Source organism: Salvia hispanica, chromosome 3, assembly GCF_029641045.1.
Source record: "Salvia hispanica isolate PSC_SH4W2 chromosome 3, Shi_PSC_v1, whole genome shotgun sequence".
Lineage (NCBI taxonomy): Eukaryota > Viridiplantae > Streptophyta > Magnoliopsida > Lamiales > Lamiaceae > Salvia > Salvia hispanica.
In genome coordinates, this window is record NC_142694.1 from 56,050,246 (window position 1) to 56,076,560 (window position 26,315).

Sequence of the window (26,315 nt, forward strand, 5' to 3'; positions counted from 1 at the left end):
CGACTTGCCCTTGAAAATTATTAACCGGCCAAAATTTCCTAAGTTTGGAAAGCCGCCGGCTACGGTTTTATTCTTCTAATAGTAGAAAATAATTTCATATGTATAATTATTTGCAATCTATTGTATTTTAATTAAGTTTATTTATATTCATCAACGTGCAGATGTAACAATATGCTATACCATGGTATACGTGCTTGAAAATCGTTTTCAGAAGAAAATTGTGATGAAGTGTTGTTTCTTGGTCTAATAAGCCAGACAGGATTTGCTAGCACTACTGCCATTTAATATACTTAGTTCGAGAAATTTAAAATATTAGTGTGGGCTTGAATGAATTTAAAATAAAATAAAATAAAATAAAACAAATAAAAATTAATAGCACTCTATGTCGTTGTCTTAGTTTTTGACTAAAATTCAGAGAAAAAGTCATTGATGAAGACATATATATGAACACGTCTATTAAAGAATCAATCTGGCCGCTCTGCGTCTAGTTTTGCAATCAAATTAAAGTAAATTATAAAATGTATAGTTATAAACTCTTGACAGTTTATCTCACTATATTAAATCAAAAATATGGTCTTAATTTTATATTTCTTCAATAAAACGTAGTTTGCACGCAAAATACATGGAGGAAATAATAGTACCCCTAATCGCGAATTATTATGAAAAGAAAATATAAAAAGAGTATGGTTTGTTATTAATCAGAAAAATTTATGATACTGTCGCAATTTCTAAGATATTTTTTTTAGGAATATTGACATCTAATATTATGAAACTTTCAAAAAGTTGGATTTTTTCCATGAATTTTAGACCATGCATCAAAGATTTCCTCAAAATTTTTAAAAATTATAAATAACACATGGATATATAGCATTAAAGTTTGAAATATATGCCCTTTTTGCACTATCCTTCAAATTAAAGAAATAAGAATTGAAATAGGAGTTGTTTGATGAGCTCTTCTACGTAGATAGTCTCTAAGCAGTGTAGGATGAAATTATTTTTCCCACCAATGTTTCACACTTTCACTTAAAATGGGCAGAAAAGGACGAATTAAGTTGACTGGAATCTTCACAAGATTATGCTTCTTGATTCCTAAAACCACACTTTTTATAATCGAAGTTGACCCCATTCAACATGTTGTTAATTGTTCAAGTTAAGCAAATCTGTGACATCTTGATAGTGAAAGGAATGAAATGGTTGATTTACTCATTCCTAATTTATAGTAACACTTTTTATAACACTGGTTTGCTTGGTTCACCGCAAAAATCACAACTTTTCTTGAGCTTTGAAGTTGCCAAGGAAAAATATGAAGTTGTGATGGCTTTTTCACTTAGTTGAAAAGGCTACAAAAATTGATAGTTGTGAGCTACTTTTGATATGTAAATGTTGATCAAAACAAACTGTTGAATTTGAGTAGACTTTTTATATAGAAAGAATTTCATGGAGATAGAGGGGAGAGGCTACTCAGAGTTTTACAGGAACACGAGCGAGGAGCTTTTTATCAAGACGATGATGGAGAGCCCCGTTGGAATACCAGCTCCGACAATGGAGATGTTGGGATTCAAGAACCTCACGCAGAGTTTCCGAACAGACAGCGAGGAGCTCTTCAAGAGCTGGCTCACAAATGTAGAGGCAGGCAGCTGTTTTATAGTACCTCATGTGTTTGCATTGGTTTCTTGAAAATATATAAATTTTGATGCTAAAGTTGGATGTTTTGTGATTATTTTGTGTTTGATGAATTTTTTCTAATTATGTTTGCTTGATCTGTCTGGGATTTGTTGATTGTGTTTGTTTGATAAATATAAAATGAGGAAACAAGAGAGACACACATTAGTGAAGTCTTTGAAAAGTATTAGGCCACAAATACTGATCAAGTGAAAGCTAATGAAGTTGGATGTCTTTTTTTCTATTACCAGAACAGTGGCTGCCCTTCAGCAGGCCTCGGGCATCGCCCTCGACAAGCATCAAGAAGGTCAGACCATGTGTATGATTTGTTACCTCTGTGGAAATGGATCACAAATCAACATAAGTTGATGACATTTCTCATCTCCTTCAAAATAGCAGGATCTCCACAGAACTAGCTGGTTTGAGCAATCAAAACGCAGCTGCAATGCAGAAGAAGATAAACGAAGATACGTTCCAACAAACCAGTTATGTGGCTGCTGGTGATTCTTCAACTGATCTTGAATCAACAAGGTGAGAGACTTCAAGAATCAATCCTTCAAATCCAATATATCTATATATAAATTGATTTAATTTTACAAAACTATAAAAAATGAAAATGGCTTTTGTTTCCATCAGAAGTGGAGTTGAGAAAGGAGTGCAGGCTAGCAATCTGTTTCTGGCAAAGGTAAGAAGATAAACTAAACTTCCAAAACAAACTACTCGGAGATATATTCTCGAATTCAATCTCAGCCATTAATGCAAATGCAGGCATGGTTCAACAGTTCTCAGCCTATGACAAGGAGCAGATCATCTGAATTGAGGTACATTTTCTGCAGCAAATAAACTCACTAAAAAACCGCATTTTTAACCTGATCGTAGGCCTAATTTCCTCTTGCCTTAATCCAACCATATTATTTCTTGAAGGAGGAGATATGTTGCAATGCAAAACTCACAAACACCAATAGGACTTGAGGCCATGATTCAACAACAAGAAAACACACACTTCAACTATGACCACAACAACAACATGTCAACAATCTATGAGAATGCAACTCATTTTAATGCATCATCATCATTCATGTCTCCATCCATTTCCTCTTCTTCGACTTGCAACAACCCCCAAATGGGACATGAGGACAAGGTTTCGTCTGTTGTGAGCATGCTCAAGGGTACGTTAGAGCGCAAGAAAGTCGAGAGAGAGGCTGCTGAGGGTACCTACTATGATAGTGGTGCAGCAAAAGTGTTAAGCCATGGTTGCTTCAACCAAGAGTCATTTGAGAATCAAGGGATTTTTGGGGATGTTTCTTTGCTCGGAGCTGATGAGACGAGGGTGCTGCAGACGATAGAGGAGTCGTTGATGGAGGGCATTATGGGACCTCTCAACCAGATGACTACACTGTCAAGGGAGCCGTCTCAGAGTGAGTCCTCTGTCGCTGCACCCATGGCTTCGGGTGGTGTCGATATCTACGACGATCCTTGCATTTCTGCACAAGCTCCTAGTGTTTGTGAGAGCTCAAGGCATCAAATGTGGACAAGAAGAAGCCCTGAAGATAGTTCAAGGAGTAGAGGTATTGATCACATTCTTGAAATTTTGTCGAGAAACATGATTTCTTCATCTTTTGATGTTGATTTTTCTCCTTTTGAGTTTTGAATTGCAGATTTTAGAGAACATGTGTATGATAGCTTAAGAGACGATCAAAAGGTAATTACCAAATAAATTTACTTTTCTTCTAATGTTTTATAAGACTAGCACTTTTATAATTTGAAAAACCATAGCAAAAATTGATGACATCTTTTTTTTTTTTGGTATGATTAGCAGCAAGAAGGGCTAGTTAGATATGGATCCATCAAATCATCTGGTTCAGGTATGAGCTTGTAATTTATAAGCATTCTTGCAAAATAGACCTTGCATTTTCACATTGTCTGGAAAATAAGGTATGAAAATGAGTTTGATATAAATGAATCATAGAGTATTCAAACACATTGTGAATTAGAGGATCTCAAGTCCCAACTTAACGTGATAAGATATTGTTTTTGGACGTTATGCAGTGGACGGAGGGGATCCCACAAAAAAACGTAGGGTGGAGCGATCACGCAAGTACGTATTTACTTAATTAATCATATCTTGATAATCAGTGACTATCAATTCAGTCGCGGCCTTTAAAACTTATCAGTTCTATCACAAATAAGAGATTCTTGATGCGTTTCTGAAGGATGGCCGAGGCTAAGGAGAAAAGTTCGACACCGCAAGTGGCATCGGACATGCAATCAGTCTTGAAACGGTGTGAGAATCTTGAGAAGGAAGTGCGTTCACTTAAACTCAACCTGGCCTTCATGAACAGGTGAACACAGCACTTCACTCTGTTTTTCCCTTCGATTTTTTGCTACTTTTAGTGAAATAGATCTAACAAACAAAGATTATTTCCCAGGAAGGATTCTGAGCAGACAAAACAAATCGAAGAACTTCAGAAACAGAATCAGGATCTGGGAGATGAAAAGGAACGATTACTCGAAGAGATTGAGAGGATCATTTCACAAACTGGCAAAATGTAACTATTTTAACCCTAACCAAAACTCTTCTACCATTCAACATTTATTGTATCATTAATTTATTATCCTATTAAAAAAAAAAAAAAAACTGGGGAATGTCAATTTTGTGCACAAGGACAAAATGTACAAGCATCAAATTTATGATCTCATCTTGCAATAGTAAATCCAAGAATGTGGACAAAGATTCACATTACAATACCAAAATACCTAATATTGCACATAAATACCACCATACTCATCTCATCACATAAGAATGAAACAAAGATTAGTTGGTAAGATGTTTTCCTTCCAACCAATAAGTTGGGGGTTCGAGTCACCTGGTATGCATGAATGACCTGAATGTGTGTGTATGTGCGTTGCAACTCTTAAAAAAAGTAAACAACCTTATATAGTATACTAGTAACTAGAAGTCTAGAAGAGAACAAGGCATTAACAACTATGCAACTATCAAAAACAAAACCACAAATATGTAGTAAAAGCTTAGAAATGGAAATCGGGAGCTCAGCTCTTCCTTTTGAAATTCTCGTGACTGATATATGACACATCATTTTTTACAAGCTAAATATAAACTATACATTTATGGTCCTCATAGAAAGGCAGCTACCTACAGCAGAACCAGACGACTACTTGCTAAAATTGTTATTTTTTGGGTCTCTATTACAAAAATGTAATTGTTTCATGCCTTAGAGATGCAGGTTTCAAACTTGTCAACAGCACAGCTGGAAAATGGATTGCCTTTTTTAATGTGAACATCTATATGTCTATGACAACCCGAGCTTTTTCACGTATTGAATGGTGACCCAACTCATAAAGGAAAAATACACTCCAAAGAAACAAACTCGCTTTAATAAAATAGTACTTGGGTAAGGCATGAATGTCCAGGATGCCAAGAGTCGGCGAATTATGACTAGCAATGGGTAGACAACTCCTATGAAGGGAACGGATAGCAAGGACATTAGAAAGCCGGAAATAGCTCCAGCTATTAGATCCCATCTCCACAGCTGTATTGATCCCCAACTGGAAAACCATGACTTCAGTAACCTTGTGGACCTGAGATGATAGTACAAGCAACTTATAGACCAGAAAAAAGGTAAAGGGGTAATATGAAGTTACAGATAACTTTCATAAATATATTTACAATCGCATAAGCACCAAAGTATCTTCAATGCATAAAGACCAGTGAGAAGATAAAATATGGCATGCTGATGCTGCAGAAACAAAGTAAGGTAAATACCATTGATCACTGTTTGCCATATACTATATTTGTGTCATAACATAAGCATATTGACAAATCATGCTATAACCTTTTAAGCGGAGTTATATCAATATCCTGGCTACAGCAATTAGGCCCATTTGCCTTGTTGGCTAGTCAGAAATCCACATTAACGTACACGAAAAAACAGTGTTGTTTCACACATTCTGTTTGTTATTCCACTTAAAAAAAGACACATGCCTCCAACTCTTCAAAAAAAGACATGAATACTTTAATCAAACGATGCGTTGTATTTTTTGTATAATCCATGTTGCCAACTTGGCAAATATGGCCCGAATTGACGAGAGTGCCAACTAGGCAAATGGGTCTGATTTTGGTCATCTGAAAATACAACTTTGAAAAAATTGGGAAAATGGGAAAACTAATAAACGTTGGAGTGCTAATGGTATTTACCCAACAAATAATTCATAATGTGGTTTTTGAGCCAATAATAAATACGATCAGATACTAACTCATCAGTAGAGAATTGTACAAAATAATTACAACTAGGAATATAGACATCAAAGCAGCATCCGAAAAGATCAACAAGATACATACATGTATTTAACAGCAAAAGATTACTTTCTTGATATCAACATTAGGACTGCCTTACAAATGTCGTGTTTCAAGTTACAATCATCTATCTAGAGCAAGCTTAACCACCATAACATATCTGCAGTAACACAGCAACATGTCTTTTCTATATCATTATAAATTAACAAGAAGTAACTAAGCCACATTCCAATTTTGGTTCCAGAAAATTGAATACAAGACTAAGGACCCTCCACCAAACGAAATCTGTCCAATGGAACTGTAGCTATCAGACAAAATGGCTGCCTCAGCTAATTAAATAGGGTCTGGGTGTGCAAAAGGGGGCAGATTAAAGTGTTCAAATTGCTAGGTCGCAAAGCTCTGGAGCAGCATGCAGTGCCAGGTATTTTACATACAACATACTTCACGATTTAAGAGCTTACAGCAAAGCTGAGCTAACTTTTACACAGTCCTGTGTTATAAAACACTAAAACAGCATAGAAGACTATTGATTTTACATAATTAAATATGAATACACATTTAAAGAGATACTATGTCAGAAGACAGAGAAGCTCAACTCAAAACCTACCTTGCAACCTGACACAACATAGGACTGCTCTTATAACTAAATAGTACTCCATGACAAGTTGACACCGATATTTTCAGTTATCTATGATACAACCAGGAATCCCCAAGTGTAAATATGAGCATCATGTAAACATAAAAAAAAATAGATGAGAAACCTACAGCTCCAAAGCTATTAATGGGTATAATATATACTTACAGTATGGAATATCTTTTGAGCATCTCAACAGTAGAAGGATCCTCAGCTTGGCAATTGAATAAACCGTCATTATTTATATTAACCTTAGAAATACCCAGAGTGTACCAGCACTCGTACGTTTCATTTACCTGAAAAATCAGATATGCTAGGATGTAATCACATACCAATGGAAGTATAATTCAAAATTAGGTAACTACATACGTCTCTTAGAATCCAAGAGCTGAAGGGAACAAACTCTGAAAGCTAAAGATCCTTTCAGATCATCATTCTAGCTTGAAATTTTGCCAAAAGGCTGAGTATCGAAGGTTCACCTTAAATTTATCCTTGGTCAACCAGGCAGCACCAAAATTGGGTCTACAGTTATATGGAAGAGCTTCATTTGGGGCTTCTGCTGATGCAAACCTTGCTTGTCCTGAATGATCTACATATTCAACCTGAGAATATATAAGAAAATGCATTTGCAGTTAAAAAGCTAGAAAGATGCATTAGGAAACACATTACAAAAGGGGAACACCAAAAATCTTGTAGATTAATTGAATTGGCACCATATAGCATACTCACATGCCAGAATATTTAGTAAATGGAATGCATACTTGTGAAAAGGATCGTGTAACAGTGAAATGATTAGGAAAGCCACACATGTCATTGATATGGAAAATCATTCACAGGCCCAAGTGTTTATGTTACCTCATAGTGTTATTATTATTTGTCAAACATGACCTAAAACAAGTCCCAGAAAGTTTTTGTCAATCTACTTAGTGGCAGAGATCAGGATTAGATACTTGTTTCCAAGCAAATACTATCCAGGTCATGGAACACTATGTCACTCATAGACATATGACCATCTTTAAAGCTATACTAGCTGATTCTGAACATTATCAGCGATTCAGCATGAACAGGGTGAACTCAGAGGCTCCCTGCATTACTACTGCTGGATTGGCTCTTTGAGCTATCAAGGGCCCAGTATAAATATTCAATGGAGAAATATATAATCTCCAGCAGAACTAATTCTGAATAATGCTAAGTGGCAGGAGTTCTCAAACTTCAAATATTAACACCTTTAAACCCTCAAAGTTCTTCAATGTTTTACTAGGACCAACATTTTGCAATTAAAAGAAGCCAAATGACCTAATAAGGGTACATCGTAGAGCATCATAAATGTTCTCGAGGGTCGCAATTCACTATAAATAAATTTATACTTAAAAACCACAGAGATCAGCAATCTAACAGGAAGTATGTTTCAAAAATGTCAAAAAAATGCAATCACCTCAAAAACAGAAGCCCAGTAGTAGTCATAATGGCACCGATACTTTTTCCGCTCAAAAGAGTAAAACACATGTTTGCCTTTATAATTCAGAAGACCTAATTCACAGACCTTGGATGACCTCAGATCCACACCTGCATACACATCAAGATCAGTGACCTGGGATAGAGAAAAGAACTATATGAATGTGCATAAACAACAAAAACATGGTGTTGAAACAGTCACATCAACCTTGGAAACAAAATTTACTATGAAAATAAGATTCATTATTCATATTGTGATGTAAACTTTTCTTTTTCAGAGAAACCAAATAAACTTTCCAGATGATGTAATAATGACTGTTAAATTCTTCAAACCAACTTACTACATCACGCAAATGTATTTTACTTCCAATTTCATGAGCTTGATTGAATTCTTAAAACCAACTTACTACATCACACAGTTATCCAATTTCATGAACTTGGCTGAATAAGACCTTTAACTACGATACAAATGAACTAAAAAGGCCAAATAGATTCCTGACAACAACCACTCGCGAGGAAACGAGGCCACGAAAGCATTAAACACTCAAAAATTTACTACTCTAATTCCCCCTAACAACTCGATAAATCACCAATAACTAAGCTGAAGCTGCAAATCGCTCAAATTCAGCAGAGTAACAAAATCCAGTCATCCATTACAAACATAAAAGGAATATAATTAGAGCGCTGAGTGCTTACTGCTGGAAACTATCTTGCAGCGAGACTGAACCGAAATCGGGCTCCAAATTGATAAATTCCCGATCAAAACAGCGAAGTACAGAACCGAAAATGAAAGCAGCAAAATGATTACGAAAGCGAAAGCGACGGCGAAGCACGAACGGATAAACGAGCGACGGAGAGTGGTGCCGCCGCCGTCGTCGCTGCAATCCCTCAGCTCTTCTTCGCTATTCTCCGGCGAATCCATGAGGGGGTCGAATCTATTCTAATACGTTGCGCGGTTTTCTCTCAGACGGAAATCCGGCCACCGGAAATTTCATCCGGTGATCGGAGTTTCAGTAGTAGGTAGTTGTGCTCCGTTATTTAATTCGCGTTTGTTTGTGAACACAAAATTTGCTTTACTTCCCCAAAAATAGATAAAACTTTCACATTAGCATTTTAAAACAGTGGTAGTTGTGGTCAAATAACCATTTTTAAAAAACTCAAAATTTTTACAAGTAAATTTCAGGCGAAAAGATGTAAATGCATTTTATATAATTTAAATTTATTTATTTTTATTTATCCTTATCTCTTTTCGATATTATCATTTAGAAATAGTATTACGTGTAGTTGTTCATTTAAGCCACTTCAATTCAATATGAGATTCTCGGTTGTGTGCATGTAAAATTGTAAATCTTCTTTAACATTTATGTTTTATAAATCTAGAACGCGTTTGGTATGCATGGTATGAATTAACAATATTATCGTGTTATTGGATCTACTACAGTTATTTTATCATGTGCGGTCAGTCGTTCATTTGATTCACTCTAATGATGAGTTTTTCAATTGTATTTCTCATGCCAACATTTAACACTTCGTAGTATGTTTTTGATCAGAATGTGTTTGGTATATGTATGGTATGAATTGACAATATTATCATGTTATGCATTTTCCAGAATTATGTTATTGTGTGTTGTCGTTCATTTATGTCAGTCCAATGGTGAGATTTTTTTTTCGTGTTCACCACGTAAATCTCCTATTAACACTTACGTTTTCTAGATCTAAAATGTTTTATATGCATAGCATAAATTGGTCGAATTTATACCTTACATACTAACACATGCGCGCACAACGTCGGGCGACCACATACATGTTCCGCATGCATAATATGAATTGACCGAATTCAAACTACACGTCCAAAAGTTTGAAACCTAATGTTTCGATTAGTTCAACTATAGTTGATTAAAGTTATACCTAATCAACAACTACCAACAAGTAGTGGTGGTGACTGACTGACGGTAAAAGTTAATTATCGATGGTTGTATTGTGGGTCGTCCAACTAAGGGGGAGAGGTGCAGTTACGAATTTTACGACATTAGCCTAGTTGTTGATGCTATACATAGAAAATGCTGAAGAGCGGCAACTGAAGTTGGAGGGAAAATAGCCAAAGCGCGACAACCTACCCTCTCGTTGTCGACACAGACACTGCCCTCTGTTGCCGGATTTGTCGACTCATATGCTCCTCCCTCTACTACTAGAGAGGAGCAACAATGATATCGGCGGGATCTGAAAATATATGTTACAGTGTGTTATAGTATATAGATTAGAAACATACTTTGAGCTATTTGTACACTGTAAAACTCTATTTCTCAAAATAATAAAGTAGTAGGACAAAATTGCAATACTAGTTTGCCTTTGTATTATATTTCGTGTTCACATTTTATAATTAAACAGAAAAATCTAGATCTTTTTATATTACAAACTGAATTCTCCTAGTATTAAATAAAGTTGGTATCTCATTAACTCCTGCTGATTTTGTCTATCTATCTTGACAATTTCACATTTTCCCTCTATAAAAATATCAACTTTAATCATCAAATGTTTTTATTTAATAAATTCCATATTTATCACTAATCTTGAAAAACAGTCATAGTTGTCAACTTGTCATAAAAAGGAAAGGGATTATTTTTGCCAACACATGATTTTGATATCGTTGCAAGTTTGGCAGCAGTTTTATTTCTTTTTAAGTCGGGTTGTTGTAACTTTTTTTAGTTAAAAATTATTAGTGGAAAAAACTCACTTTTGCGTGTGAACCTTTTAATTTTGTTTAACATATATGGAAAATCTAAAATTGGAATATACATAACCAGACAATGAGATAGCCTTTCGTATAAATGGTGATAATATCATAATTTTCTCTGTAAACTCAAAATAAAAATATTGACTACTTATATTTACAGCAAAAAATATGAAACATTTTCATTTTACCTCGGTTGACAGAAAAAAAAAACATACATTTCAACAATTTCAATTATATACGTCTATTAACTATGTTAGCTTGTTACTTACCCATAAACTATCATCACACAAATCCTAAAATCGTCGATTAATCATGGTTTACCATTCCCTGGTCATTCCTATCTCATATTTCATTTCATCAATACACGTTGTACAAATGAAATACGAGAATCAAATGGAGTATATTGGATCAAGATCCGAGGGTCGTGAAGATGGTGGAGTCTTAAAGAATGCCAAGATGAAGTCACAGGAGTAGTTACACTTTTACAATCTATTGGCATAGAACTAAAGCAATTGCTGGAGCATGTAACACTTCCGATATGGCAAGCCTTTTCACCTGGCACTGTGTTTATTGTGAACGTAAAAGGGACAACATCAGCCATTACATAGTATTTTACAAGCAAATACAGATAAATCGTACCGGGACATGCCTTGCTTAAACAAAACCTGCCTAAGATTACCAACGAGAAATCTTGCTACATCCATTTGATTAGATTTTGCAGTTACAATCAAGGATCCGGACGCCACTTAGAGCAAATGAAGCAAAATCTGACCTATCTCAACATTGATCTTCAATGGAATCATATCAATGATGCCTAGGCAAGGAAAAGCATGGATAAAACATAAGTAATGGTTATGATTTTTCCAGAATACAACATTTCAGAAGGCAGTATCATCATGTGACATACATATAAATTTATACATAAAAATGATAATAAAGAACTCTGAGATCATCAAAACTGATTGGTCAACATCAAGTTAATATTATTCTACTTCATTTCCTATTTGGACCAAACAACTATTGATCATGGATGTTTTATCAGTATGAATGGATCAACAGTAAGAGCATACTGCCAAGTGTTTCCTACCTAAAATTTTGCTTAAAAGAACATGACTAGATGCATAGCAGCCTACAGAAGGTGCGCTGAATAATTTACTGGTGCCTTGATGAGACATGCTCAATATAGATTTATGAGAGCAGATCTTGTATCAACTTCTAATTGTACTTAAAATAAATTGGAATAAATGGAGTATGCAGGAATCCATATGATCATATTTCGGCTCAAGGTGACATGCTCAATAAATGGAGTATGCAGGAATAATTTACTGGTGCCTTGATGAGACATGCTCAATAAATGGAGTATGCAGGAATAATTTACTGGTGCCTTGATGAGACATGCTCAATATAGATTTATGAGAGCAGAACGTGTATCATAAATGGAGTATGCAGGAATAATTTACTGGTGCCTTGAGGAGACATGCTCAATATAGATTTATGAGAACAGAACTTGTATCAACTTCTAATTGTACTTAAAATAAATTGGAATAAATGGAGTATGCAGGAATTCATATGATCATATTTCGGCTCAGGGTGACACTTCATGTTTATGTCATTGCACAAAGGACAAATAGAACCCGTCACAGATATAAATTATAATTCAAGAAAGGACAGCTTACATGTGACAACTTTGACTAATATATCTCATCATCAGGGATATCTGGTGTCAAAAACTTTTTGGGATCTTTGCTGATCTCCAAGTAATCGAATGTAGATGACTTAACCTTGTCAGGAACGGGCTCGAGCGGAATAATGCTATCTCCATCAATGACTCCGTCAATTATGCCATATTCAACTGCTTCAATTGGGGACATGTAGCGATCTCTATCAATATCCTTCTCAACTTGTTCATATGATCGACCCGTGAATTCGGATATAATTGTTGTTACATTCTTCTTGTTATGCATTACTTCCCGGGCTTGAATTTCCACATCTATGGCTTGCCCACTAGCACCCCCAAGCGGTTGGTGTATCATTATCCTTGTATTAGGCATTGCAAAGCGTTTCCCTTTAGTGCCACCGCCAAGGATGATGGAAGCTGTTGATGCAGAAATGCCTAGTGCAATTGTGGAAACATCAGCCCTCACTAGGCGCACAACATCAAAGATGGCCATTGTAGCACTGGAGGTAGGTAAAGATTAGTACCGTACAAGTCAGTAAGTAAATGAAGGACTAAAGAAAGCTTAATCTTGAGTATAATTGTAAAGTTCAAATGAAGGAATTAATACAAATGAATAAGCAGTGAAAATGATAACAATAAATAATACTCCTATAAAACATGACAGGTTCTCACATTGGCGTGTGATCTCTCTGTAAGAAATTAGTCAACAGTCACCAGAATACATGTTTCGGAAATAGAAGGTAATAAATGACATCAAGTGAAAAGTTGGACATGCCCTTGTTCACCAAAAACAACATCACAATAGGTGTAACCAACAAAACAAATGGACAGATAAAAAGAAGGGAACATATTCCATATCCTATTTTTTCCCATCTAACTGCCTCAATTTGAATCAAGTGCGGGATATCAGTGTCATTAATTCATATTACAAAGCACACGACCTACTTATGCTCCACATTGTATATGAGTGCATGCATCTCATACAACGAACAACTGGAAAAATAATACAGTGAGACAACATTGTTCTAAAAGAAGTTACACTCAGTGGAGAAGAAAGTAAAACCACATCACAATGATCACACTATGTTTCTATTAGCCATCTTTCTGAAGTGCTCATATAACAGAAATTCATGATACAATCTGCCACTCATTTACATCCAATCATAACAATGTCAGCGTCTATGCATCGTAGTAGTTACAAAACCAGCAAAATTCAACATATTTAGCAGCTACAAGATCTAGAGTTTAATCTCAGCAAATAATAAATAAAAGAGGAACTGGATAAAAAACCCAATATGGATAGTCTACAGATGAATAACATAGTCGCTTAACAGATCCATATGCCATCAGAAATATTATTATCGACCTCTCTTATCAACAAGGACATTATTTCACCAACATACCCCGCTACCAGGAATGCCTCCAATTCCAAAAATGGTTAATAAACTCAACAATCACCGTATAAACATGGGCTCAATATAGAATTTTCCAACACGAAGGTATCAAAATATAATTTCATATTCCCCAAACTTAGCTCCCTATGTCTAGTTTGAAACCCTAAATCCACGCCCAATATAATATTTCCGATACTCAACTTAGAACATACCATTCGAAAATTTATCCTATTCGTTTGAACTAAACCCTTCTAAAACATTGAAACCCCCAAAATTCGATTCAAACGAAGAGCACAACCCTACCTGAGCGAACCACCAGCGGAATTGATGAAGAGCCGGATATCCTTGGTAGAATCCTGAGCGTCCAGCAGAAGGAGCTGACTGATGATGGCGTCAGCGACGAAATCATCAATACTGTTGCCGAGGAACACAATCCTCTCCTTAAGCAGCAGCCCCATGGCGTCGGCCTCGGCGCCGCGCATGGCAGTGGCGGGAGACTGCTGCGCCGCGGGGGAGAGGTGCGTGAGGAGGGAATCAGGGTAGGTGAGCGTCTGTGGACTGAAGGAAGAAAGCGAGCATTTGAGAGGGGAAGTTAGGGATTTAGGAGCGCGGAGGAAGTGCGCGGAGGGTGAAGGGGCGGGGAGGTGAGAGAGGCGGGGGAAGGCGGGGAGAGAGCGGTGGGTTAGCGGCGTGGAGAGGATGAGAGAGTCCATTGCTGCTGCTGGTGTGAGAAGTGAAGAGTTTGGTGCAGCTGCCGAATGAGAGAGAAGATGAGGTGAGAGAGAGACTGATAATTTACAAATGCAAATAATCTGTGAATTGGGCTCCTTGGTTAGCTCAGCGCACTAAAACAAACTGGGCTCATTTCCCGGCCCATTATTTTTTTGTCTGACTGCATTCGAATCAAATTTTAATTGAAAAAATGTGGCATATCCTTATTGAAATTTAAAGGTAATTATGTTAAACAGCTATTATTATGAATATAAAATTGTTGTAACAAATAAAAGTTATAATGGAGTACTATATTTTAAAAAACACATTTTTGCGATTCAAAATTATTATTGCAGAAGCGAATATTATGCTTGATAAAAATATTGTTTTTCTCAAAAAAACGTGCCGCCTTCTTTTCATAAAAAACACTATTCAAAAAGGCTGATTTGTTTTTGTTTTCTTAACAAAGTAGAAATTAAGATTAAGCAAAAGAATTAAATAATATTTATAAATTTAAGATTCAATAAATTTTGGTCCAGACTCCAAAGTGATTATTTAAAATTTAAGATGCACTTGATTTGTAAATATATACTTTCAACACAAAAATATTAAATTTGAAAATAACAATGCATTAAGAGCATTTACCATGGGAGAGGCCACGACGTGAGGCTCCCTCATTGTAGAAGGCGGGTTACGGCGTGGGGAGAGGGGACGACAAGCGGGGACTCTCTTGGGTCATGGCGATGGGAATGGGAAGTAGGGAAGCCAGAATTTTAACAGTGGGGGACCCAAACTACCAATGAATTTTTTGAGTGCTAGCAACATCTTAGTTCAGTGCTTACAACACAGAAAAAACTCGGACATGAGCAATATAAAAAGCCATAGGTGAAAAAAATAAATGATGAGAAAATTAACTAGTGAATAGATTTGTTAAAGCATAACATCGATTTTACAAAAATATTACTCCGTATATGATATATTTACATATTTATTAGATCAGTAGACTATTATTTATAATAAAGAGCATCACATTAAAATTGATTTATTCTATACTTCATCTATAAAATCATTCTTTATGATTACAAATTAAAATGATTTTTATAAAATTATTAGTTAAAAAAAATTAATAAAAGTTAAGAATGTGAGAGTCCATAAAACATAAATGAATATGAGAAAATCAACAAAACTTACTAATTAGAGAAAATAAAGCCACAAATGAACTACGAGCATAGCTTACTAAATCGATTTTACTATATGCATATTTTTACATTTGTAGAGCTAAATAATTCTTTATTATATATACTCATAAGTTAAATTAATAATACAAAACTAATAATAGTATTATAAATCTAATAGAACAAAAATGAATAGAGAATAGAAGAAACGGGATTATCAAAAATTAGGTGCTCTCATAAGGTGTCAAACTCTACATCTTGTGAACAAAAGACTAGAACTCAAGCCACCTGGGCTAACATTAGATATGTCTAATGTTGCATATATATACGAAAAACACAAATGGCTGAGGGGCCAAGGGCCCCTCTGGTCCCACCGTGGTTCCGCCCCTGGGTAGAGCGGACGTGCGACGCCCATTGAGGGCTGCGACGCTGCACTGAAAGAGGGTGGGGTGAGTTAAGAGTTTTAACTTTTTTCTTAATTTCATATTTCAACTTCTATAAATACACACCCTTCCACACTTCAAAATTCATTCCTCATTTCAGTTGATGGATACAACACTTGATGAAAAAGGAATCATGGATAAGGCCATGGAGATGGCCGCGAGGTACTACCCTTCATTGCTAAGGAAATTGTGAATGAAGTAGGTCGCACGGCCTAGGTTCCTCTAAACGTTAGGCACACATCCCAGGTTCCTCGAGACGTCGTGTACATATCTGGGATTACTGAAGAACTGAGTGACTCGGCGACATCCAGCACTGCTCTAATCCATCAACCTAGTCTAGCCGTGCAGAGGATTTCCCAAAAATTGAGGAAATGAAAATGAATATGACATTCAATAGATACTTCAAAGCGCATAAGAAGGATACGTCAAACATGACGGAGGAGGAGCGCCATGTGGGCGTACTCCATAAGAATGTGAAAAAATAACTTCACAAATAGTGTCGTTTGAAGTTTTAACTCCGCTTTACTCCCTCCATCCCCATTAATTATCCACTTTTGTCATTTTCGTTCGTCTCACATTAATTGTCCACTTTTGTCATTTTCGTCTGTTTCCCATTAATTGTTTACTTTCACTTTTATTATAAATAGTAAGTAGGATCCACATCACTAAATTATTTCATTCACGTTTATTATAAACCAATAAATAAAAATGGAATCCATATTCCACTAACATTTTAACCCACTTTCCTTTACATTTTATAAAACTTATGTCGGAATTAAAGTGGACAATTAACATGGACAGAGGGAGTATTATCTATGAAATCGTTTGAATTTATATATCGTGTTCGCGTATATTAATTCCAATATTAAAATAATGAATAGTGTAAATTACTAAATTAAATGTTTTGACTTGTGGGGAGCATTGGGAGAGGGTATACATTATAGAAGTTGTAGTCTAAGACAGATGAAAAATATGATGACGTATCGAGAGAAGGGCGGACGTTGTAAATGCTCTAAAAATCCAACAAGCAACCTGAAAAATGGGATATATGCTATTTTTTTTCTTTTATTGATCTCATAATTACCATTGATTAAAGCATTTAATTATTGTAAAATTATAAGGCTTTGAAAGCCCAATTAATTAGAGGCCCATTAGCCCAATCTCAGCTATTTATACCCAATCCCAGTGTGGGCTATGCACATGTCTTTGCTCTTCAAAACCCTAGAGTTTATATCTCTTCTTCTGCTCGCCTTCACTGCTTGAAGATTTATTTACACTTTCATGATTTATGGATTTTATTTTTTATATTTATATCGTTTCTGCTTCCAATCCGAATCGCACTCCGCTTTAAGAGGCTGCGCCAATATTCTTAAAAACAATATTCGAATGGAGTAGTCTCTGAGCGATTGTGCGGAAATGAAATGCCGAGTTAAGCTCGGCGGCGGCCAGACAACCGTTGAGATGGATCCACAGATTAGCGCCGCCGTTTCCACGGTGCTTGTCTACTAAATCCGTCTCAAATTCCCTTCCATTTATCACAATTTCCCCTTTTTAAAATTATTTTTTCATGGTTTTCCCCTAATTTGGACGATTAAAATGTTTTAACTTTTAACGATTGAATTCCATGTCGTGTGTATTTATTCCTCTTTATGTAATCTATCTCTAGATACGAATTCTTCCTCGTTTTCAATTATTTTCGGTAGGTATAATTTTTCAGTATTTTGGAGGATGGCATTATATGAATGATGAAAAAATCAGACGGATTCCCAATGAGATTTCGATCTTTGATCATTACCAGCTACTTCTGACTTATTTTGTCATCCATCTTATTTTACTTTTCACCACACGATTATTCTGATGGTTCTTTTGATAATAGTATTTGCTTGGTGGTTTTCTTTCCTTGATTTTTTTCGATCAAGATCTCGTAGTGCATTCACAATAATAAACAAAACTTGAACTCATTCCTAGGCCTCGTTTTATTTGTATTTTAGTCCTTGATAGTCCTACTTATCCATACCTTTCTTATGTTTGGTTGCCATGTTACCATTATCTCCAAGCTCGAAAAAAAGGATGACTAACTATTGTTATTTGTACATCACATGGGCATAACACTAGTTCAAAACGAAAGCCTATGACCATTAATGATGCCAAATTGCCAAAGAAATATGGGGGACAAACTAGATCAAGATAAATTGGAATTAAATACTCCCTCCATCCCACAAAGATTGTCTCACTTTGAGTTTTAAGAAATGTAATAGAAAGTGAGTTGAAAAAGTTAGTGGAAGGTGGGTCCTGTTTTTATATATTAGTTTTATAATAAAATGTGAGTAGGAATAAGTTAATGGAATATGAGGTTCATTGCAAAAAATGGTAAAAAGTGAAATGAGACAAATTTTGTGGGACGGATGAAATGAAAAAATGGGACAATCTTTGTTGGACGGAGGGTACAAGTGTGAGTCGTGCGAGATGACATAGAGAGGATTGGTGTTGTAGTGCATGCAGCCATGCACTGTCTTGTGGCCACTCGATTGCGCCGTCGCCTGAAGCTCATCACCACCCGAGCTAGCACTTGCAGACTCACGCCTTTTCCACATGATTTTCCCCTTCCATTTGGATACTATTATTCAGTGGTCATAGATGGTCTGAGCTGATTTAATTGTGCAGTATTAACAAGACTACATTTAGTTTACATGTGATCAACACGTTTATCTATAATAAACATATTGTTTGCAAATTTGATTCAAACATATGAGTAATTCGAATGGCAAAGTAACATTATCTTAAATTTGATCATACTCTTCAAGATTTTAAATACGGGAAGGACGAGAATTGATTGACTTCATATGTTATCAACACAATTTAAATGATGTCAATAATTTAAGAGTTTCTCCTAAAAATAGTTCCCTGCCTATCAATCAAGATCTACATTTACTTTCTACTTTATTTTAATTCTTAGAATTAAACATATTTTTCTTTTCCTGGTTTAATATACACATTCAATAGTCCTACCTGGTAGTAGTATTCAATAATCTGACACAGTAACTAACTAAATAGTCTAAATTAAACAAAAATTCAAAGAAGCGAAACGATTTTGAAATTTAGCACACGATTTAATAATGACGTGAGACCCTAAACCCAAACTCCCACACATTTAAATACGCCGGAAACATTATTTCCTTTTCTTCCATCAAAATTTCAATCACCATTTGCGAAATTCCACCGATAATCCATTTTCCAGCTACCGCCATCGATTGCTTCTCCAAGTCGTTGTTCCAGGTGAGAGCTTCGCGCCTCCAATTAACCTTCAGTTGCTTTAGTTTTTCTCGTCACGAATTGTGTAGTCGATCGCTATATTCCCCTCTTTTCCGTGCTGAATTTAGCTTTGATATTGCCCCAGTGCGCATGTTTTTTTGCGACTATCATTTGTGACACCTGTTTAGTTGTTTTAGAGGATTATTCTGCTAGAAATTGACATGTTTGCGACCGGGAATTTTTGGTGTAGGGAACAGAAATGGGGCAGTATAAAATGTTGGTGATCACGGATCAGGTAGCCGTGTCGATTTCTGCAGTTTCCGATGCTATTAAGAAGCTGAGGAAGGAAGAAGTTGTAGTGGTTGATCCAATGATCATCACTCAAGCTACCTCAGACAGTAAGTTATTGTCACTTTTTATTTTTTGTTAGTTTAATATGTTTAATTGAAGAAATTTCTTGGCATTGAATCCTCTATTTCAAAAAGCATTTGTATGTGTGGTAAATTTGTAGTTTAGGCCATTTACTGTATTTGATATGGAAATTCTTGATGGTGGAGGATAGAATACGGTTATCTAATTGATAGCATCATGTTATTATTCGATTTGGAGTCTATTGATGACTGTACGGTGCTGCAGATACCGAATGTCGTAGAAGAGCTCTACGGCTTATTAGTACTAGATTAAATTCTCTTTGTCTGCACAAAATCTTAATAATATATAGAAGCATGGTTGATAGCTTTTACATTATGTTTCCATTTCACGGTAAATCACTTAATATTTATGTTTGTTCTCTTTCATATCTTTTGGCAGGTCTAACGTCGCTGGAGTCTTCATCTGTAGATGATGTTGTTTCTCTCTGTAAAACATTGGAGTTTCCAAGTGATCAGTTGCTTGGAAATATCTCAAGAGTTTTAAAACCTGGTGGATCTGTCCTTTTTTACTTGGATTCTCAAACTGTGGGGGAACAAATGGTAGTTTTTTTAGGTTCTATATTTTCTTCCTTGATGAAGATGTAATCACCAGAAGTTTTTTTCCATGCTAAGCATATTTGATCAACATACTTGGATTCTACTGCAGAAAAACCATTCTCTTGATCGCAAGTTGGTTCTGGCTGGATTCCTGGACATACATAGGGAGTCATTTGGGGTGTGTCTCTTCTTAAACCTGTTTTTTGTCATCTATCGTCTGTATTGATTTCATATAGCGTGTTCTTATTTATAAGTTGACTCATTTTTACCCACAGCTAGAAGTAGTATCATTCAGGTAGATAAGGGTTATTTAGTTTTATTTTGGTGATGATGCACCATTGCATCATCAGTGTCTTCTAATTCGTGCTATGAACACAGTAATACAAATTTGATTTTTTGAGTTTAAATGCTTGTTTCTACTTTTGGATCCGCATAATGAAATTCTTGTATCTTCTATTGACAGACGAAGTGTAAGAAGCCTTCGTGGAAGATTGGATCTTCTTTTGCCTTAAAAAAAGCTTCCCAAGTTCTACCAAAAGTTCAGATTAATGATGATGATGATTTGATTGATGAGGATAGCCTACTTACTGAAGAGGATTTGAAAAAACCCCAACTGCCCTCTGGTTAGTCTTCATCTGTATATTATTTGTTTATTGTTTTATGAGTAGTCAAATGTGACAAGCGATGATAGTGTAGCTCTTCTGCAATAGGTGATTGTGAAGTTGGAATCACAAAGAAAGCTTGCAAAAATTGCAGTTGTGGAAGAGCTGGAAATGAGGAGAAAGTGAAGCTTGGACTTACTATGGACCAGATTGATAATCCTCAGTCTGCATGTGGAAGTGTATGTTTGATTAGATTTGATATGATTATGCAAATCCGTTGTTTTGCTTGTTTTCAATTTTGGTGTTGTTATACTTAATTGGTATTTCTTTTGTGCAGTGTGGTCTTGGAGATGCTTTTCGGTGCTCTACATGCCCTTACAAGGGTCTTCCAAAATTTAAGCTTGGCGAGAAGGTATGTGATGTACATTAACATTAACATTAACATGAACATGAAGAGATTGCTTGTAAAATATTTGTTGACGAAGTAGAGCACGATAGATCTGTTCCTCTTTAAACTTTATCCTTGGGGGATTCGCTGGTTCTCATGAAAATAGTCGTTTCTTCTGTTTTCACTTTTTGTAGCATTCCATTTAACAAACTTGTCATAAATCTATGTATGTGCACAATTAAGCTCAAGTGATTCTGAGATATCAACCTTGTTTTGGCAGATTGCATTGTCTGGAAACTTCTTAGCTTCCGACATATAACCATCAAGAAGCTGGAACAGAGGATCCAGTTGATATACATGCGTTTTTGGGTCCTTACTATTGGATCATGCTGTGCATTAGGTTGAACGAACTGGTGGTCTTCTTTGTAGCATTAAATCGTTGAGCTATTCTTTTATTGGATTGCTCCTAACATAAGAAATTCTTTCATGAATATTCTTTAACGGAGTTGATGGAGGTAATAGATGTTTACTGCTATAGTAATATATTACTATATGGTGCATTATTGTCTCTTTTTAGTAATAAAGCAGTTTGGAAGTAAACAAGCTTTTGTGCATGATCAGTGTTTTATCAATGGGATTTTTATACGTTTATGTCATCGATTCTATTTTCGATATCCGTGATGTGATTGTTGTTAAATTTTGTGTTCTTCGTTGCAGATTTATTATAAATAACAACAGATAAATTAGATTATTAATGAGGTTATTGGTTTAAGTCTAATCTACATAGGCTCTTTTCGAAGCAAAACCAGTATGAGTCTTTATTATAGGTCCCAAATCGGATCGAGTCCACATGCCTACAACCAATTATGTTGCCAACTCTTTGGGATAATTGTTTGAGTGTGCTGATTTAATTTTATATTTATTCCAATGAATTAATATATACTAGTATGAACTACTTGAACATCAAGATCTGAACCAACTTAATATATTGAAAATGGGATAACTAAGAAAGCTAAACGAATAGATTTTGTGTCATTGTAGTGTTCCTTTACACCCCAATGGCCTAAATCTAATCATAGAATATGATAGTCATAGATGCCGTGTACATTTTGTACAATAGATAATATTTCTTTTTAATATGGAGTATAATAGAAATGATAATTAAATAAAATAGCGTACTTCGTTCTTTATATATAGGTTAATGTTTTTTTATAGTAAATTTTTTGTATCGTTGAAACCATTGATACTATCGTTGACAACCATATATCATCAATATACAAAGGGTCTATATTAAATCGTAATTACTACAGGGAGATATTATCATTTGATTATTACCTATATATTTGGATTTTGGATGGTTGGTCGATACATTTAATTATTTAAATATCCTCGTACAGTCGTACTTTTACTTTTTTGATTAATAAAATGCATTTAAATATACATTTAAAGACCTACTTGCACCAAAACTAGAAACACAAGGATTTATTGGAACAAATATTATCTCCACTTACCTACGCTAAAATAAAGCTCAATTCCGTGAAACCCATAATTTGTTAGTTTTAACAATTAAATTTTTATTATGACGATAAAAGTTTGATTGGGTTTTCTCGAAAGTCGAAACAATCTTCATCATCATTCATCTAAAAAATCTCCGGGATATGTTATTTAACATAAAAATTAACGGGCTTAATTTATTGTTAAGGCATAATTAGCGACATAAGTTTGGAATTCATAATTGATAGTTCTATAATTTTTTTTTGTCAAATTACTTTTGTCGTTAGTAAGTTGCAAAAAATAGTTTTGAGATTGCATGGCCTTAAATGGTTTTGAGATGGTAGTTCTTCGTGAATTAATGGATGTAGATAATCCTACGGCGAGGAGATGGCTACAGCATGTTCTCAAAATCAGTTCTAAAAAATAATATGCCAAAGTTGTATGATTGATGTGTGTTAAATGCGAGAAGTGTAAAAATGTCAAAATGTGAGCACTAGTTAATGTGTACGTTGTCCAGTGGATAGGGAGATTGGGCGATGCAACCTACTTAATACACTCTTCATCCGCGATTCAATAATTCATTATGTCATTTAAAGATCTATTTATTTTTTTATAACTTTATTACGTGACCCTACACTTACATTTAGTTATTACACTCAAAATTCAATATAAAAAGAATACTAAAATTGAAACTCACATTTCTCTAATTTTTATCATTCACATTTTCTTTATGATTTCAAACAATTTATCAAAACCACGCACAGAGCCAAAATGGGTTTTAACGGAGGGAGTATGTTATAATCTTTTTGTTTTATCATCTGACCATTGATTTTCTAACAATATGTTAAAAAATGATTATAAATAAATCAGGGAGTAATCTGCGTCTAAACAATCGAATAACTTGATTTATTCGAGGAATTATACTTAATAATTAATGGGTAAAGAACGATAGCGGTGCAACTACCCCAACCCTACATTATCATCAACGAATATGCTCTCACCACGTGGCATCTAGCTACTGGTCCCACATACTGTTGGTATCGGATTCTCCGTCTCTCACTCGTATATAAACTCTCATTTCTCTGCATCTTTCCGCACAATAATTTCAGATCCGTAACTCAGCTCGATACACTGCACCGAAACATGGGTTTGAGGGTACGCTTCATTCAAAAAACCAATCCATTTCCTTGTTTCTGCAATTTGTTGTTTATCATCTCGCGCGCGTTCCTGTTCACTGGTTTTCCAATTGATTTGCTTCCTTTCCCCCCCTTTTTATTGGAGTTGTGATCTAGAGTGCTGTATGTGTATCGGTGAATTGTTTTTAAACATTTTTGGATTTGGCTTAGATCTGGATCAATTGCTGCTTGCGCGACTGAAATTAGATTTGTTTGATGACTTGAATCGTTTATTTGTTGTTTCGGTTTCAAATTCAACCGTGCTTGATTTGTTCATCACAAACGTGAAAAAAAGTTGAGTTTAATCGGAGAAGAGAGCCGATTATGCTTGAATATTATAGAGTATAGACTAAAGTAGAATTAGCATCTCAATCGATTGCTTCGGTTCGATTACTGCTGAATTTATTGGCGCAGAGCTCTGTTTGCTTAGTAGTATTTCAATTCATTGATTCGGTTAGTTCTGAGTTCATTAGCGCAGAGTTCAATTTTCTTAGGTTTTCAATTCATTGCTGCGGTAATGCTGAGTTTATCTGCAGAGTTCAATTTGCTTAAGATTTCAATTTGCTGCTTCAGTTAGTGTTAATTTCAACCTGCTTACATCTGAGGTGAAAATTTGTTTTAGGAAGAATTTGAAGAGCATGCTGAGAAAGCTAAGACCTTGCCCGAGAACACTTCGAACGAAACTAAGCTCATTCTGTATGGACTCTACAAGCAAGCCACAGTTGGAAATGTCAACACGAGTTAGTTTCATTTTTAACATCGCATTTATTTCTATTTATCATGTTGATTTCCCCTCGTATGATTCTACATGAATCGAGATGGCTGCAGAGTTGGAATCATGCAGTCAGTGCATATTGCGTCGCTATAGATTAGACTAACTTTGTCATATAACGCAGGTCGTCCTGGTATGTTTAACATGAGGGACAGGGCGAAGTGGGATGCATGGAAGGGTGTTGAAGGTACATTTGATTCTCACTCCCAGCTTAGAAATCTGTTTTGATTGATTGAGCAATAGCTTAACTGATGAGATAATCGTGTCGGCAGGCAAATCTGCAGAGCAAGCCATGAATGACTACATCACCAAGGTGAAGCAGTTGTTTGAAGAATCTGGAGTTTCGTGCTGATTACAAGGTGTCATCGTCTACAAGTTACTCGTGATGTATGTCTAAAATAAGTTTTTGAAGTAAGTTATCAACTGGGGTGTTTATGCTTGAATTAAATGGAGTTCAGTTATTCAGACAGTGCTGTATCATTGTTACTCTGAAAATTCTATTATCATATTTATTCAGACAGTGTTGTGATTGAGATATGGTCCTTATTCTTGATATTAGCTTGTAACATAGCACTCTTCTATCTTTGTTTACCAATCGTAAAAGCTACTGCATTTGGGAAAAAGGAATGAATGAGAATATGCTCTTGCTTCTCAATTGAAAAGTTTTGAAAATCATTTAATTGATACCGACGGAAACTTCAATTAAGTGGAATCATGATTGAAGTCCATATTGGCTAATCTCGTACAAAGATGAATTGGTTTTTTAATTGGTTTTCATTTTCCATACTCATTGCTGATTCTTCTTTATGTAGAGTCGTAGACATGTAACGTTCTCGTTCCTATTGTATTAATTCGTCAAATTTAAAAGTACGTAAATCAGAGCTTGGTTAAATAATTAATCGATTTCTTTGTGACTTTAATTTTATGTTCATTTATCATAAAATGAAGAATTAATTTGCTTTTTATGAGATTACAATATAAATAATGTTGATTAGAAGTGTCAGTGTGGTCATGGAAGATGTTTCCAGATGGCAATAACTAATAATTGTAAAAGTTAGAATAAATTTTGTTAATATATACGTTTATTTTTATTTATATAGTACTATTATTAATTGGGTTTTCCTTTAAAAATCATCCACCACCATTTGCACGTCAAAGTTAAATTTATATGCCATCTCACAGAGCTGACATATTTCCAATCTCGATATTTTCAAATCTGCAAAAGTTAAAAGTTTATTTGTGTCCTCAACCCAAAATAGTACAATTGTCCAATATTGAGTGAAGGTAAATTACGTAGAAAAGATGTATAGCTCACAAAATAAGTTTCATTATCAAATCAAATAAAGTGCTTTTTCATTTTGTTATAAACTTCTTAATTTAAGAGCAAAAGTATGAAGCCTATCTATGAGACTATGGCCTAATCCAATGATGTTAGGACCACTTACCATCATAACATGGATACT

General features: G+C 35.2%; 5 protein-coding genes and 2 non-coding genes across 7 annotated transcripts; 5 read left to right on the forward strand and 2 right to left on the reverse strand.

Moving 5' to 3' along the window:
• Nucleotides 1–1,260: 1,260 nt before the first annotated feature.
• LOC125210413 (protein CYCLOPS-like) lies at nucleotides 1,261–4,234 on the forward strand. Its single transcript, XM_089066336.1, has 11 exons — nucleotides 1,261–1,629; nucleotides 1,914–1,969; nucleotides 2,062–2,193; nucleotides 2,299–2,347; nucleotides 2,431–2,483; nucleotides 2,587–3,230; nucleotides 3,321–3,364; nucleotides 3,482–3,527; nucleotides 3,712–3,760; nucleotides 3,876–4,004; nucleotides 4,092–4,234. Exons 1-11 carry the CDS (start codon nucleotides 1,438–1,440, stop codon nucleotides 4,213–4,215), a joined length of 1,518 nt encoding a protein of 505 aa, XP_088922462.1. The 5' UTR covers nucleotides 1,261–1,437; the 3' UTR covers nucleotides 4,216–4,234.
• Nucleotides 4,235–4,692: 458 nt separating this feature from the next.
• LOC125215966 (uncharacterized) lies at nucleotides 4,693–9,159 on the reverse strand. The gene is made up of 5 exons (XM_089067179.1): nucleotides 8,763–9,159; nucleotides 8,047–8,177; nucleotides 7,091–7,213; nucleotides 6,780–6,907; nucleotides 4,693–5,262 (listed from the first exon to the last, which is right to left on the reverse strand). Exons 1-5 carry the CDS (start codon nucleotides 8,986–8,988, stop codon nucleotides 4,974–4,976), a joined length of 897 nt encoding a protein of 298 aa, XP_088923305.1. The 5' UTR covers nucleotides 8,989–9,159; the 3' UTR covers nucleotides 4,693–4,973.
• Nucleotides 9,160–11,222: 2,063 nt separating this feature from the next.
• Nucleotides 11,223–14,647, reverse strand: CLPP4 (CLP protease P4). Its single transcript, XM_048115784.2, has 3 exons — nucleotides 14,176–14,647; nucleotides 12,477–12,978; nucleotides 11,223–11,614 (listed from the first exon to the last, which is right to left on the reverse strand). The coding sequence occupies exons 1-2, from the start codon at nucleotides 14,583–14,585 to the stop codon at nucleotides 12,492–12,494; spliced, it is 897 nt and encodes a 298-aa protein (XP_047971741.1). The 5' UTR covers nucleotides 14,586–14,647; the 3' UTR covers nucleotides 11,223–11,614; nucleotides 12,477–12,491.
• Nucleotides 14,648–17,536: 2,889 nt separating this feature from the next.
• LOC125217268 (small nucleolar RNA snoR143) lies at nucleotides 17,537–17,725 on the forward strand. Its single transcript, XR_007175685.1, has one exon. It is a non-coding gene; the product is annotated as a small nucleolar RNA snoR143 (small nucleolar RNA).
• A 212-nt stretch (nucleotides 17,726–17,937) lies between these two features.
• Nucleotides 17,938–18,014, forward strand: LOC125217197 (small nucleolar RNA R12). Its single transcript, XR_007175618.1, has one exon. It is a non-coding gene; the product is annotated as a small nucleolar RNA R12 (small nucleolar RNA).
• Nucleotides 18,015–19,322: 1,308 nt separating this feature from the next.
• LOC125215307 (anamorsin homolog) lies at nucleotides 19,323–22,067 on the forward strand. The gene is made up of 8 exons (XM_048116689.2): nucleotides 19,323–19,477; nucleotides 19,704–19,851; nucleotides 20,264–20,424; nucleotides 20,531–20,599; nucleotides 20,885–21,044; nucleotides 21,132–21,262; nucleotides 21,361–21,435; nucleotides 21,692–22,067. The coding sequence occupies exons 2-8, from the start codon at nucleotides 19,713–19,715 to the stop codon at nucleotides 21,728–21,730; spliced, it is 774 nt and encodes a 257-aa protein (XP_047972646.1). The 5' UTR covers nucleotides 19,323–19,477; nucleotides 19,704–19,712; the 3' UTR covers nucleotides 21,731–22,067.
• Nucleotides 22,068–23,911: 1,844 nt separating this feature from the next.
• LOC125211122 (acyl-CoA-binding protein-like) lies at nucleotides 23,912–25,385 on the forward strand. The gene is made up of 4 exons (XM_048110819.1): nucleotides 23,912–24,060; nucleotides 24,703–24,820; nucleotides 24,977–25,039; nucleotides 25,125–25,385. The coding sequence occupies exons 1-4, from the start codon at nucleotides 24,049–24,051 to the stop codon at nucleotides 25,202–25,204; spliced, it is 273 nt and encodes a 90-aa protein (XP_047966776.1). The 5' UTR covers nucleotides 23,912–24,048; the 3' UTR covers nucleotides 25,205–25,385.
• Nucleotides 25,386–26,315: the final 930 nt, after the last annotated feature.